This window comes from Arvicanthis niloticus, chromosome 27 (genome assembly GCF_011762505.2).
Source record: "Arvicanthis niloticus isolate mArvNil1 chromosome 27, mArvNil1.pat.X, whole genome shotgun sequence".
NCBI classification, from domain to species: domain Eukaryota; kingdom Metazoa; phylum Chordata; class Mammalia; order Rodentia; family Muridae; genus Arvicanthis; species Arvicanthis niloticus.
In genome coordinates this window covers 23,444,736-23,458,069 of record NC_133435.1, presented here as the reverse complement: position 1 = coordinate 23,458,069, position 13,334 = coordinate 23,444,736, and the positions used below count along the sequence as shown (strand labels likewise).

Sequence of the window (13,334 nt, the reverse complement as noted above, 5' to 3'; positions counted from 1 at the left end):
AGCCATGTTAGTTGCCTAACAATGACATGAGACTCATCTTAAAAAAAGTACCCACGATATTGTCAAAATAAACCAGTCTGCTCTGAACTGTTATTAGGAATGAATGCTGACACTGTTCATCCAACTAAGCAATGTCCACACTACTGAGCCTTGGTGGGTTCACATTTCTTCGAATTCACCAACACTAAAGAAATTTCCAAAGTTCAAGGCATTTCAATGACCAAGTACATTCTCGCCCTTCCAAGTCTCAAATGATTTTCTTAAAAGTCAAGACTTAACTGAGATTTTATTTCAAAAAGACCTTTATTCATTTTGATCAGGGGAAATGACAATCTCAATGTCAACTTGTCACCTAATTGTAAGCTTGAACTCACAGGCATTTCTTTCTCTGGATACTGTACCTACTAACAGAATGTGAAGTGACCCCCCCCCTCTATTTTCTGGCTGCAAGCAGAAACAAACAGTTCTTTTTAATAGCCAACACTGGTACCTGGCCAGAGGAAAATTAGGCCAAGGCATGGTAACCTGACAGCCTAGCAAGTACAAACAAATATCATTAGAACAAAGTTGTAGGCATTTAAAAAAAGGTATCAGTATAAAAAGCTTACACTGGTCTAAGACCAAGCACTCTAAACATGTACCCCAAACCCAGAAGCTTCTGTGGAACCATGGAGAGACCTCTAAGCCCAACATTTAACGAAAAACTCAAAAGCCTGCATCACTCTTAAATCCTTAGTTTTTAATGCACTGAAAGATGCGACTTTCCATAACTCCCTTTTTCTGCCCGAGTAGCAAACTGCTTAATCTATGTGGGTCGCATACTACGGTGGGAGGGACTCATTACTGTTAACTTTGCTAAAACCTCACCCCACTACACCCAACCTTAGTATACAATCCCAGATGGACTTGATGAAATCCTGGCTACCAGTTTGACAGCATTCTTCCCCTGCATTTACCTCTAATCCAACAGACAAACTACCAATCTGTGAATTATACATGGTTTGTCAGACAGGCACAAAACAAAGGTAGCCAATTAAGAAACTTTGTGGTAGCCAACAGGTCCAATTCTAAGGAGATGGGATAGAAACAAGAGTATCATCTGTGCTCAGGCACCAAGGTACAGCCCTAGCCCAGTAAGGTGCTTCCCTTAGAACCATAATCTGAAAGCACATGAAGTGTCACCAATCACAACAGACTTGTGTCCGGTCTCCAGATACCCAAGGGGAAAACATTATTCAAAAGGTGTGAAAGTAATCAACAGAGAAACGAAGCATTAGACTTTAAACACAGAAACCAGAAACAAGGGGATACCATGACTAGTTTCTTCCTGTAGACCAATACCCCCCCTACAAAATAAGCTGTGCCTTAATTATTGCTTCTTTATAAAATTACATTTCCACAGAACTATGCAGTACCTGACGCAGAAAAACAATCACATAAGGAAGCATTTATTTGAGGTTTAACATGAAACCACACAAATAAAAATGTGTATAAACACAAATCCACATTGAGTCATAACACAGGTAGCAAAGGACAGAGTAAGAACAGAGGAACTAATTGGCAGCTATGTACAGTCGGACACAACTGTGCCGCACACTACAAAGTCTGTTACAGAATAATCATCTTAGGTCAACAGAAGATCAAGCAATCTTCAATGTCGTCCTGTAAGATGGTTTCTTTACACCTCCTAAAACAAAAACAAAACACCCATTAGATGTGTGCAGTTCCCACAAGCTTGCAAAGGTCCACTTTCATGAACTGCTTTAAGTCCTCACTTCAATTAAAGATCACATGCGTATTCATCAGCAAAGTATAGCTTGGGTATTGAAACTCACTGGAGTTCCAAATGACATGCAACAGATTTAATTTAGAACATGGGAATGCAATCTTCCCTGTTGTGAGTCCAGCAGTGTGGGCCAACGAGGAGCATCCCTAGTAAGCCAGCTGGAATGCTACCACCGATTCCAGGTAGGTGTGTAACAGTAACAGAGTAACAATTGCATTGTGCATATGATCTAGGTTGTAACAGCAACAACTGTATTGTGCATGTGATCTTTAACTTATAGCCCAGATTTACAAGTTCTTGTTTTGGTTTGTAGATTTCACTATTAGCTATAAAAAGAAAAAGCAAGCATTAAATCTTAAAGAATGAACACTTAAAATGAGGCTCCACAATTGAAATACAACACTAAACAGAAGACCAAAATGATTAAGCTGTAAAAAGGCATTTATGTACTTTAACTCCTGCAAAAAACCATTTAAGTTAAGTTTAGACACTTAATCTCCAAAAAGATTAAAAAAGAAGCCAAAGTCTGAAGTTTTCCACTTTAATCTTTACGCTGGTACATGAAGTTGGAAGAGACCATACCACAGGACAGCGTTTTCTGGTGTATGCCTTGCGCTCTGCCCGCAACGTGCGACCCCCAGAGATAGACGTGGTCAGGGTGACACACGGCCTGCAATGAAGTTCCCGCTGGCGGGTACAAACAAGGTATAATGTCAGAGTTAGAAGACAACATTCTTGTTTTCCTTAAGTTGTACCCATTTCAGTACTTTACCTGTTAATAGTTCTAAAAAAGTTTAATTATTCCTCTACACCTCCTGGTACACAAAGCAAACAGAAAAACTCTTAAGTTTTTCTGCAATTCTAAAAAAGGTGAGGTAAAACTTTAAAGTTAAAGATCTATAGACACTTTAGGCAAAACAGGCTCATAAAGCAATTAAACATTAGCAATTTAGCAAAAACTACACAACATATTGTTTACTCATATTTTTCATTTGTCTATTGATCTTTAAATTAAATGATCATTGCCAATGTCTTCCTGTATGTCACACACACCTGATCTCCCAGCGTCCTCCTTTAGTAGGGCTGATAATTGTTCTGGTGATTGCCGCCCCCACGGGAAGCCTTGCCGTAAGTGCTCTGCTGACCTGTGTGGAAAGGACAGGAGCTTCACTAACAAAGTTTCCTAAAAACGGCTTTTCTAAACACAGAAAAATCTATGCATGCTGAACATGAAAACATCAAGTCATCTTAGTAAGTCAGCAATAGTCAATAGTTGTGAATCGTATTTTAAAATAACCACCACTGTCTGTTACTTTCCTATGACTACACAACACGACTTAACTCCAAACATCTCAACAGGAAACTCATACACACAAGTTCAGAATGGGAAAGTACTTCACAATTGAGTTAAGTATTCTTACCGCTGTAGTCTGCATATCCCTGTCCATATCCATAGTTCCCATAGTTATACCCAGTATAATCATAGCCGCCATAGCCACTATAGTTCTGATCACCACCATAGGCACTATTATAATTTCCATATCCTTGATCATAATAGTTATTAAATCCTTGGTTCCAGTTTTGGCCCTGACCTGAAACAATGCACAACGATGGTTAGGAAACAACTTGGGACTGTCCCAATCCTACCACAAGCTGATCTATTCCTGTCCCCTACACTAGTTTAAAAACCTCCCCACAAGTCAGCTTTAGAGTTTCAGTCTAGCTGTGTTTCCTTCTGGGTCATTTACCTACTGCCTCAGTTAACACTCATTGTCCCCAGAATGCAGTCTCACCTCTTCCGCGTCCCCTAGCACCACCTCTTCCACCAGCTGCAGCCCCTCTGCCACCTTTCTGTTGCTGCTGCTGCTGCCTGTACACCTCTTTGGGTTGTGCAACTTTGATTTCGCACTAAAATAAACAGAAATTTTGCTGACATTCCAAGTTCTGAATATTGAACAAGATATCTCTTCAAACAGATTCCACCCACACAACTCTGAATGCAGTTAAGTATTTACCTTCCCAGAACCTATTTGGTGGTATCTGCTTTCTAACAATTTCTTTACTGGCTCTTCATCTGTATATGTGATAAAACAGAATCCTCTTCTTTCATTTGTTTTTGTATCCATGGGAAGCTCAATATTTTCTATCTGAAATCAGGTGCACAATCAAAACAAAGCCGCCAGTTAATGAAGATTATACAATGCCACAGGCTCTTCGCAAATGTCACAGGCATGCCCACTGACCACCACTTTCTAAAAAGTTGTGTTACATCCTTTTACAGCATCTATACCTCAGAGGCCACCGACTAATAAACACTAACTTTACTCCCTTGGGGCTTTGGCTAAAAGATTAGATACTGGCTTCCATTACTGTATAGAAAGCAGCAAGTGGAAGACACAGAGCAGTAATTCAGTCCCGTTAATGAACGCTACAGACTTGACCAAGCACGAGTACAATCAGACATATATACCAACACAGCCCACCTCTCCAAAGGCTCCAAAGTATTCTTTAATTTGTTCTTCTGAAGTATCTGGACTCAATCCACCCACAAAAACCTTTTTAGGGGGTTCTTTCCCCTTTAAAGCTTTGGCCCTTTTGGGGTCTATCAATTTGCCATCCAGTTTGTGTTCTTTCAGTTCCAAAACCTAGAAGACAAGTTAGTTTGACAGGAACTTAAAAAACTTAAAAGCCCAGAGCAATTTGCAAGCAGCACAATAAACACGATGCAAAACACAGCCCTACCTTCTCCACACTAGCAGCATCTTTGAAAAGCACAAATCCGAATCCTCTCGACCTTCCAGTGACTGGATCTGTTTTAATAGTGCAGTCTACAACTTCCCCAAATCGGGACAAATACTCAGTCAGATCCTTCTTGCTTGTATCCCAGCTCAAGCCTCCAATAAACATTTTACTAGAAATAAAGTTATTTAAGAAAAATAGGCTTAACAGTAACTTAGTGATTAAACAAATACAGGGTAACTTACTCGCCAGGTGCGATCTGTTTTCACTACAAACACTAACATTTAGACTACAAGAACCTTAAGATTTAAATCACTTGCTCAAACCAACTGACATGCTGCTTTCTACTACGCAAACACAAAACTTAAAATAAGCCATTTAGAGTCTGATAGATGTCCTGCTCCGGTTGCAAAGCTCCAAGTTTTGCACCGAATCCCCACGACTTACGTAGACTTCTGTCCATAGCCCTAAAGCTAACTTTCTACCTAAGAAACTTTTAGTGCCAGTCAGTCGTCTGTAGACTGATGCCCAAATCAAAAGTTTTGCAAACCTCCCCCAGGAAAAGTCGCCCGAGCAGCAAGACACACAATGAAGAGGCAGCAGCAGCTGCAGCGAGTGGCGCAGAGAGCTCGGCCCCTCCCCCCTCCGGCCCCACGCGGCGCCTGCGCACTCGGGACACCGACGGCGCCGCCCTCCTCCACCAACCCCTCCTCCCTTCCCCCACCCACGGCGGGCCTCTCGAGTCACCCCATCTTACTTTCCACTACTGGGGAAGCTACTGGGGTCCAGCGGGCACGTGGAGAATCGAGTCGGGGAAAGACTGGGGACAGCGCGCGCGGCTCCAGAGGGACGAAGGGCGCGCGCGGGGCTCTGGGGGAGGGGAAGAGCGGAGCGTGCGGTACCCGTCATCCTGCTGGTTCTTGCTCGCGTTGATCTTGGATCCCTCTGCGAACTCCTCTATGTTGCTGTACTCATTCATGTCCTCCATGGTGGCGGAGCCGTCGGCAAGGGGGTGCTGGCGCGCAGTCCGGGTCCCGGCGGCAGCGGCGGCGGAGCGTTGTATGGAGCTAGATTTAAAATGGCGGCGGAAGAGATCCGGCCGCCGCCTGCGCCCTCCCTTTATAGCCGCCCCGCCCGCCAATCGGGAGGGCTGCTGGGCGGTGACGTGGCGCTGGGTCCGGCGCGCCCCCTGCCGGGAGGAGCTGGAAGCGAGCGAAGGGAGGAGCGGGGCGAGCTGCCGGGGAGCCCGCGGCCGCCAATGGGAGAGGCTGCGGGAGGCTAAAGTAGCGGGAGCGGAGGGGAACAATGGCGGCGGCACATGGGAGAGCCGGGGCGGGACTTCCATCGCGGTGCTCCGGGTGAGGAGCGAGGTCGCGCCGGGGGGCCGGGCAGAGAGAACAGGAGAATCAGTCGTGCCGGACCGAAGGGCAGGAAATCCCGAGCGGCGCCGTTGCAGGGCCACAGTCCCTCTTGCCTTGAGAGCCGTTTGCGTCGCGCGTCCAGTTCGGCTCAGTCCCTTGCCGCGCCCTCAGTCCCCCAGGGCGGAGCTGCTGCGGCGGCTGCTCCGGCAAAAGGGCGGCGTGCACCTCGCACCGCTTGCTGAAGCTGTAGCGCGCGCGCCCGCCCGCCCGGCGCACGCGTGTTTTGTCCTCGCGCCGGCTGGAACCAGCGGAGCAGAAAGCGGGTGCGCGATGACCGCCTCCGTCCTGGCGGGGGTGGCTTTTCCGCCGTCGTCTCGGGGTGGTGGTGGTGGTGGTGTCCGCTCAGGGGCCTCGGCTGCAGAATCTCCGCAGCCCGGGTCCGTGCGTCCTCCCAGGCTAGCGGAGGCCGCGGCGGAGGGCGGGGCCTGCTCGGATGATTGAAGCCGTGCCAAAGCGCACGCGGTGGGCGGGGAAGGGGTCAGGTGCCGGGCAAGGCAAGGGGCACTCACGTCCCGGGCGCGCCACTCAAGGGACTCCGGTCTGCACGTGCCCCGGGCCTCCGGCGCGGGCTCCACCAGGCCGCGGAGAGCTGGCACCCGCACTCCAGGCTCCGGGCTCGGGTGTTCGCTTCTTTGTTCCCGCCCACGCGAGGCCTATTTTGACGGATGGCGTTCGCGGCTCCCCGGCGGCCAATAGGCGCGCGCGCCCTGCTTCCTCCGCCCCCTCGGATTCTGGAGTCCCGCCCCTCCGGCGGCCCACGTGGTCTGGGCCTGCGCCGCTAAGTCTGCTTTTCGGGTGCAGTACCTTGGGCGGCTTCCTCTGCAGTTGCTGGTCCGCGCAGTCGGCCTGTCTACGCGCCCCTGGCCGCTCGCTGTCGCCAGCGCCCCGATTGTTGCTGGGTCCCCGGGAGCCCAAGACGCGCGGGCGGTGCTGCCCTCCTTTCCAGCAAGGCCGAGCTCGTGCTAGCATCCGGCAGGGAAATGGTCGTGCTTTCCGTGCCCGCCGAAGTCACCGTAATCCTGTTAGATATCGAAGGTACCACAACCCCGATTGCTTTCGTGAAGGTGAGGGGCGGAAGGGAGCGGGGAAGTTACTTGTGCCTAAAAGCGTCTGAAAGAGAAATTTTAAGTGTTGCAGATTTTGCCCGAGAGGCTCAGGAGGGAGACACGGTGGTGTGGCTTTCCGTCTCTGGAATGGGGAAGAGAGGCTGAGGCGGTTTGCGGGGGTGCTTTTCCTCGCGCCACCATCTTCTCTCCCCCCGTCCTTGCTTTCGGTTAGATGGAGAAGGATAGGAGGAAGTGGAGGTGGTCTCAGCAACGGCTTGGGGTGGGGCAGGTCAGCTGGGAGGAGTCGGGGTGATTGGAACGCCCTAGGCCTGGCAGGTAGGTGTGTCACCGGGTGGATGAGCGTCCATGTGCTCAAGGTTGAGGCCTGGAGAAGTACTGGCCTTGATTTAGCGGCCCTCGAGGTTTAGGCCTTCCCAGTGCAAAGGCTAAAGTGAAAGATTTTTAGTGGCTCTGGTATCTTGGGCAATAGCAATTGGCTTTCGCACCATCTCAATTGCGCTGGTTTTGAGATTGTAAGAACACACCTAAATTCCATTCGTTTTCCTTAGAAAACCATGAGATCTTGAAGTTTTTAAGTATCTGTCTGGTTAACACCGTTTCACAGGCTTAGGACTTTGATTTCTTCCATGTATTCAATTTATGTACCCGTCTTGATTGCTGATATGATAGAGTAATTGAGGGTAGTATAGGGGGAAAGTTGGGCAACTCATCGTCCAGGAAACTGCAGCCTGTTTTAAGGTCTCTTGATTGTTTACTTCTTACAGTTGCTTGATTTTCTAGGTGTAGGTCATAATGTTTGTATACAATTTTAGGGCTCCAAATGTAACAGCTACTTTATTTAAGACAGGGTCACTTTACTGCTCTGTATAACCCGGGTTGGCCTCGAACTCCCATGTGCCACCAATCTTGGCAACTGTTCTCCCTCCCTCCCTCCCTCCCTCCCTCTCTCTCTCTCTCCCTGCCTCCCTTTTAATAAGAATTATGGTGCTTTGGATACATAGCAGAAGTCCTGGAAACGTCTAGTTGACCATTTTGCCAGGATTTTAATTATAGTAGAGACCAGTGGAAAAATTCAAGACTGCCTAATACAGATAATTGTGTCCATTTTGTTCTTGTTACATAATTAACTGCTTTGTTTGTGGGGATGGGGGAGGTGATTGTAGGTCACTAGCTTTATTCTCTCTGTCTGCTGTCCATAGGACTTCAGGAATAAATGATAGTGGAGGTCACAATGTGGCTTTAGATATGTATCCTTTTTGGAAAGTTGATTTGTTGAATAAGATAAGCTCATGCAAGTCAGCATAGAAACAGTAAAGCCTCTCCCCCGTCTCTCCCCCTCCCCGTAGTAAAGCTCCCCCCTTTCCCTTAGATAGATGCCTTTAAGTCACTTCTTAATCCTTGGGTATTCTTACTCTGAAACCTTGTGATAAAAATGCTCTAGTGTCCTAGAAACAGATGATACCAGAATATATGCACATTCAAGGCTAGCTACAAAATAATCTGGGAATCTCTCTTAAAGGATAGCATTTAGTAGTCAATCGTGGCACTGCGTGGGAAGCCCGAGCAAGAGGATTGATGGTTTGAAGTCAGCTAAGGCAACACAGTATGACCTCATTTCTACAATAAATACAGGGCCTGGAAGTGTGGGTTAGCAGTTAAGAGCCCTGGGTGCTTTTCCAGAGTACCGGGTTCCAATTCCCAGCATTCACGTTGTGGCTTACAACAGTCTGTAACTCAACTTCCAGGGGATTGGGCACCCTATTTTGGTTTATGCAAGTGGTATGCAGACATATATGTACAGACAAAGCATTTAATACACATAAAGTAAAAATTAAAAAATTTTTACTTTTTAAAAAGTTAAGGGCTGAACATGGTGACACACACCTTTAATCCCAGCACTAGGAGGCAGAGAAGCATGTGGATCTCTGTAAATTTGAGGCCAGCCTGGTCTACATAGGGAGTTCCAGGAAAGCTGGACCTACAGAGACCTCAAAAACCACAAAATAGAACATTTAAAAGCAAATACATATAAATAAGTTCTGTGGGTATTTATGGTAATTAAATAGAAATCCCATGAGACACACTTGGGAGCTGCTGTCTGAACAAGCTTAGCTTTCCAATACGACTCCTCAGGGTCACTGCACACTTGTAAACATGTGCTTTGTGAGTCTTCAGGAGGGTGGCACTTACAAATTTGTTAAGAGTGGCTAAAGGGTCCTTGAACTCTTTGAGGAGAACAGAAACACGCCCTTCCTTCTCCAGCTTTCAGCACGGTGCTGAGAATAAACACTTAGCACACTGTTATCAGGGAAGTAGGCCTGTGAACCTGTAGTCTTATTTCCCAGCAGTGACAGGCAGAAGCATTGAGTGCTGTTTACATAAGAGGTATTGAACCTGTTTTCAAAGATTGTGAAGGTGCGTGCACTATGGATTTAATAAGGCCCCCCAAAAGTTGTATGAAATGCCTGAGATTTGAACCCAATTTGTCCTGATGAAAACCTCTTTCTTCGTCTTGGCTGGGGATGTGGCTTACCTAGCATACATGAGTTCCTAGGTTCTATCTCAAGGCTGAGAGTCCTGTGGAAGGTCATCATTGGCTACAGAGCAAATCTGAGGCCAACCTGGGCTACATGAGGCCCCCCTCTTAAAACACACACACAGACACAGGGGCGCACGCATGTGTGCACACAAACAAACCACCCTCTTATTATTTCTGCTATTGAACCTAACATTTGTAAAAGTATTTTATCAGCACTGGAGAGATGGCTCAGAGGTTAAGAGCACTGGCTGCTCTTTCAGAGGTCCTGAGTTCCATTCCCAGCAACCACATGGTGGCTCACAACCATCTGTAATGGGATCCAATGCCCTCTTCTGGCCTGTAGGCATGCATGTAGGCAGAACACTGATACATAATAAATCTTAAAAGGACATTTTATTCCATCTCTAAAAAATTTACATTAGAATGGATTTATTTCTATGTATGTGCACACATACATGCAGTGCCCATGGGGGTCAGAAGAGGGCGCCAGATATGGAACCAGAGTTAGGAATGGTTGAAGGGAGCTGAACCTGGGCCCACTGCCAAAGCAGCAAGTGTTCTTGACCTTTACCCAGTCTGTTTTGCTTGCTCAGTGTATGTGCTGAATGAGAGCAGTTGCTATGAGAACACTTTTAATCACTATGAGATACCATAAAGTATATGGTTAACACCACCCCCCCCCCCCCGAGTTTATATTGCTGCTTGATGTGAACCCTTGGACCAGAATGAGTAGTCTTTATTTGCATATTGGTTCTGTGGTTAGCTTGGACTGAGAAAGTGAAGTATTGTCAAAATTGCCATTGAAAGGATCTCTTTGTCAGTAATCTGTAAATACTCCCCCCCCCCTTTTTTTTTTTTTTGTTTCTTGTTTTTTGTTTTGTTTTGAGACAGGGTCTCTGTAGTCCTGGTTCTCCTTGAGCTCTGAATATAGACCAGGCTGGCCTCAAACTCACAAGAGATTGGGTCTGCCTCTGCCTCCCTAGTGCTGGGATAAAGGCATGAGCAACCATGCCCAGCCTCATTTTCTGTTTCTTAAGTAGTCAAATGCAGCCAGTTATTTAAGGTTGAAACGTCCCTCTGCTTTCCCCCTTGAGCATTGGGTGGGGAAGCTGTGTGGAGGTTTGGGTGGTACCATGTTATTTTGGCCTCACACTGAGCCACTTATACTGTAAGAGACACTGGAGAACTGAACATCCTCACTGGGTGGCATAGCAGACAGATTGCTGGCACTGTTATTTTTTTCTCCTTATTTATATTACTTATATGTGTTTATATGTATACCCAATGTCAACAGTCCAGATGTGTGTGATTCTACAGACCTGGTTTGGGAAGTGGTATTTTTTTCTTGCTGTGTGTCTGTTGCTTCATCCCTGGGATTACAGGCAGCATCCTAATGTGGTTTTACTGACCAGTTCTTTTGTCTTATTTTTTTGAGTTAGAAATGCTTTGTTGTCCAGAGTGCCACCAGGTCTGCCCCTCCGTGCCTCTGGAGATTGTTGTTTGCAGCTACTGGACTGGTCTTTTGTGATCTGTCAACATTTTGGTCAGGTTGGTCAGGTACATCAGAATTGGAGCAGGCATTGCCAGTACAAAATCTGTTTGTATATTTCTGAACTACTGAGTCCTAAAAGTCCTTTATTGTAATTGAGTTTACTGATAATTAGTGGTTGGCATAGTTTGTGACTTTTGGGGCACACACATGCTATGGAAAAACCACTTGGTCTTTTTTTCTATGGTTATGGAATGAGCCTTCTCCTGTGCATTGTGTCTTAACCTTCGAACACAGTCAGGTAACAGCCAGCGGTCCGGTCCCTGTGGTCATCTTACATGGGGAAATGACTGTCATTTCTGAGCTTGGGAAAAATTCTCTCTTTTGATAAAATGCTTGCTATTTCATTTTTCTCTTTTGTTGAGTGTAATAACAGTAGTGATGGTTTCCTTCTGTATAGCCACTATGAGCAGTGTCAGTGAGTACTCGATCATTCATTCTTCTAGAGGAAGAACCCATAAGGTTCAGTCCCACAAGCCCTGGTCCTAAACTTGTTCTGTGTGTTTCCGTTTTCCTTGTTTAACATATATATTAGTATACTATTCACTGACACTGCAGTGCAGGGCCATTCGCATCTCTCCACACGGTACACCGTGGCTGCCTTGAACTACAGAAGCACTAACAGCACTTTAGCCCTCGCTGCAGGGCCATTTTTAAAGCAGAGCCACCAACAAAAATGATGAAAGGCTAATTGTCTATTGTGTGGGAGCTCAACTAGACAGCCTTTGTTCATCCTCAGCCGGGATGCGGGCATCTTATCCTTGGAACACTTTAAATGTTTTTTTGGTTTTTTTTTTTTTTTGCTAGACATGGTGACCAGCCTGTGATGTCCAAACAGTGGAAAGACTGAGGCTGGATGGTTTTGAGTTCTAGGCCAGCCTAGGCTACACAGAGACTTTCTCCAAAGAGAAGATTTAAGTAGACGTGTAATGTCATAATTTCAAGAGAGGGCTTGGGGACCATGTGGTTTGAGATCACAGTGTAGTTCTTGGCTACACTGCTGTTAGGCTGTGGTGGTTCAAATGGTCTTTTACGATATCGAGTGGATCTTTTTTTAAAAGACTCGACACTTCAGGATTTTTTTTTTTTGTATTTGTTTATTTTGTGTATGTGTGTGGGTATGTGGGTGGCACGGTGCATGTCTTACACCTTGCAGGAGTAGATTTTCTTGCTACCTTGTGGTGGTCAGGCTTAGAGGCCAGCATCTTTACCTGCTGAGCCATCTTGCTGGCCCAGGGTTTGCTTTAGGAAGGATTGTGATGGCGAGGTTGTTAAAAGGTAGTGCTTAGGGCTGGAATTTTAACTTTGGGAATTAGCTACTTGTTGGTTTTGAGCAAAGGAGGGAAAATGCTACTACTCCTGAGGGGAAATTACTATTAATATGGTTACAGTAACAACTATCAAATTAGCCAAAAATCCCTTCAGTTCGGAATCTCATGGCAGAGGAGCTGGCTTAGTCAGCAAAGCTGTCCTTGGCATGAACACAAGGGCCTGAGTTCTGAATGCTAGAACACATGTAAAAAGTAAACAAGAAACAATAACAGCGCTTTCCTGTATTCCCAGCACTGGGACTGCAGAGACCAGTGGACCTCAGGTTTGCTGGCCCAGTTAGCTCCTACAGATTTAGCGACAGATGCTGTCTCTACGGTGGATAAGTGGTTGGCACTGACTCCTTGTCTCCGGGTGTACCTGCATCTTCCTCTCCCAAGTCACTTGGAGGATGTGTGGCTTTGTTGTTCATTTCCAAGTGGCATATGATCAGAATCCAGGGCCTTGGTGCTAATGAGCTGTAGCCTGGAAGACACCCTGCCCTGAGGCTTGGATGACCTCACCTTGGTGTTGGCGTTTGAGAACCTTGTAATTGAGTTCTGATTGTACATGGGCCAACTATAAAGCCTCTTGGAACCTCAGCTTCTTCATCTACTAAAACGAGTTTGTTTCCTTGTAACAAATGTGAATTCTTGCCTGACTAGGATCCTGGTCTGGAACTCACTGAGTCTCCTCTAAGACCGTATTCCGCGTCCAGGCCAGTTGTAGTCCTTCCTTGTTCATCGTGATCCATTGCCCTTAGATTAGAGTTTACCTCTCGTTAGTTACAGTGAGCCTCGGTAGTGGCATTTACAAGATGAGTGTATTTCTTGATTTATTTGGAGTGCTGATAACAGTTTTCAAAAGGGACCCCATTGTTTGGGGTCAGCCTCCATGGAGAAAGGGGCATAGCGGGACAGCCTGA

General features: G+C 46.4%; 2 protein-coding genes across 8 annotated transcripts in view; one reads left to right on the top strand and one right to left on the bottom strand.

The window, feature by feature from the left end:
• Positions 1 to 1,427: 1,427 nt before the first annotated feature.
• Hnrnpdl (heterogeneous nuclear ribonucleoprotein D like) lies at positions 1,428 to 6,594 on the bottom strand. Of its 6 annotated transcripts, XM_076926415.1 has the most exons (9): positions 5,428 to 6,053; positions 4,529 to 4,697; positions 4,270 to 4,431; positions 3,802 to 3,933; positions 3,580 to 3,694; positions 3,208 to 3,378; positions 2,840 to 2,931; positions 2,369 to 2,473; positions 1,544 to 1,687 (listed from the first exon to the last, which is right to left on the bottom strand). In XM_076926415.1, exons 1-7 carry the CDS (start codon positions 5,868 to 5,870, stop codon positions 2,861 to 2,863), a joined length of 1,263 nt encoding a protein of 420 aa, XP_076782530.1. In that variant the 5' UTR covers positions 5,871 to 6,053; the 3' UTR covers positions 1,544 to 1,687; positions 2,369 to 2,473; positions 2,840 to 2,860. The 6 variants fall into 6 exon arrangements, with proteins under 6 accessions (XP_076782526.1, XP_076782525.1, XP_076782529.1 ...); XM_076926411.1 differs by lacking the exon at positions 2,369 to 2,473 and having other exon boundaries at positions 1,428 to 1,687; positions 5,428 to 6,594; XM_076926412.1 differs by lacking the exon at positions 3,208 to 3,378 and having other exon boundaries at positions 5,428 to 6,016.
• A 104-nt stretch (positions 6,595 to 6,698) lies between these two features.
• Enoph1 (enolase-phosphatase 1) overlaps positions 6,699 to 13,334 on the top strand; it is a 29,073-nt gene continuing 22,437 nt past the window's right edge. Inside the window, exon 1 of one of the 2 annotated variants that reach the window (XM_076926417.1) lies at positions 6,699 to 6,981. Coding sequence is in view for 1 of the 2 variants with exons in the window: in XM_076926416.1 (XP_076782531.1) it covers positions 6,927 to 7,010 (84 nt within the window). In the remaining variant the exon portion in view is untranslated. Of the gene's footprint in view, positions 7,011 to 13,334 lie in introns of both variants that reach the window. The other variant, XM_076926416.1, reaches the window with a different exon arrangement.

Bases quoted from the DNA above. Each gene is read 5' to 3' on its own strand.
- Hnrnpdl (XM_076926411.1), bottom strand. From the start codon at position 5,870: ATGGAAGTCCCGCCCCGGCTCTCCCATGTGCCGCCGCCATTGTTCCCC. The intron at 4,698-5,427 runs GTACCGCACGCT...CTTTATTTCTAG, and splicing joins AAGAACCAGCAGGATGACGG to TAAAATGTTTATTGGAGGCT. The intron at 3,695-3,801 runs GTAAATACTTAA...TGTTTATTTTAG, and splicing joins ACCAAATAGGTTCTGGGAAG to TGCGAAATCAAAGTTGCACA.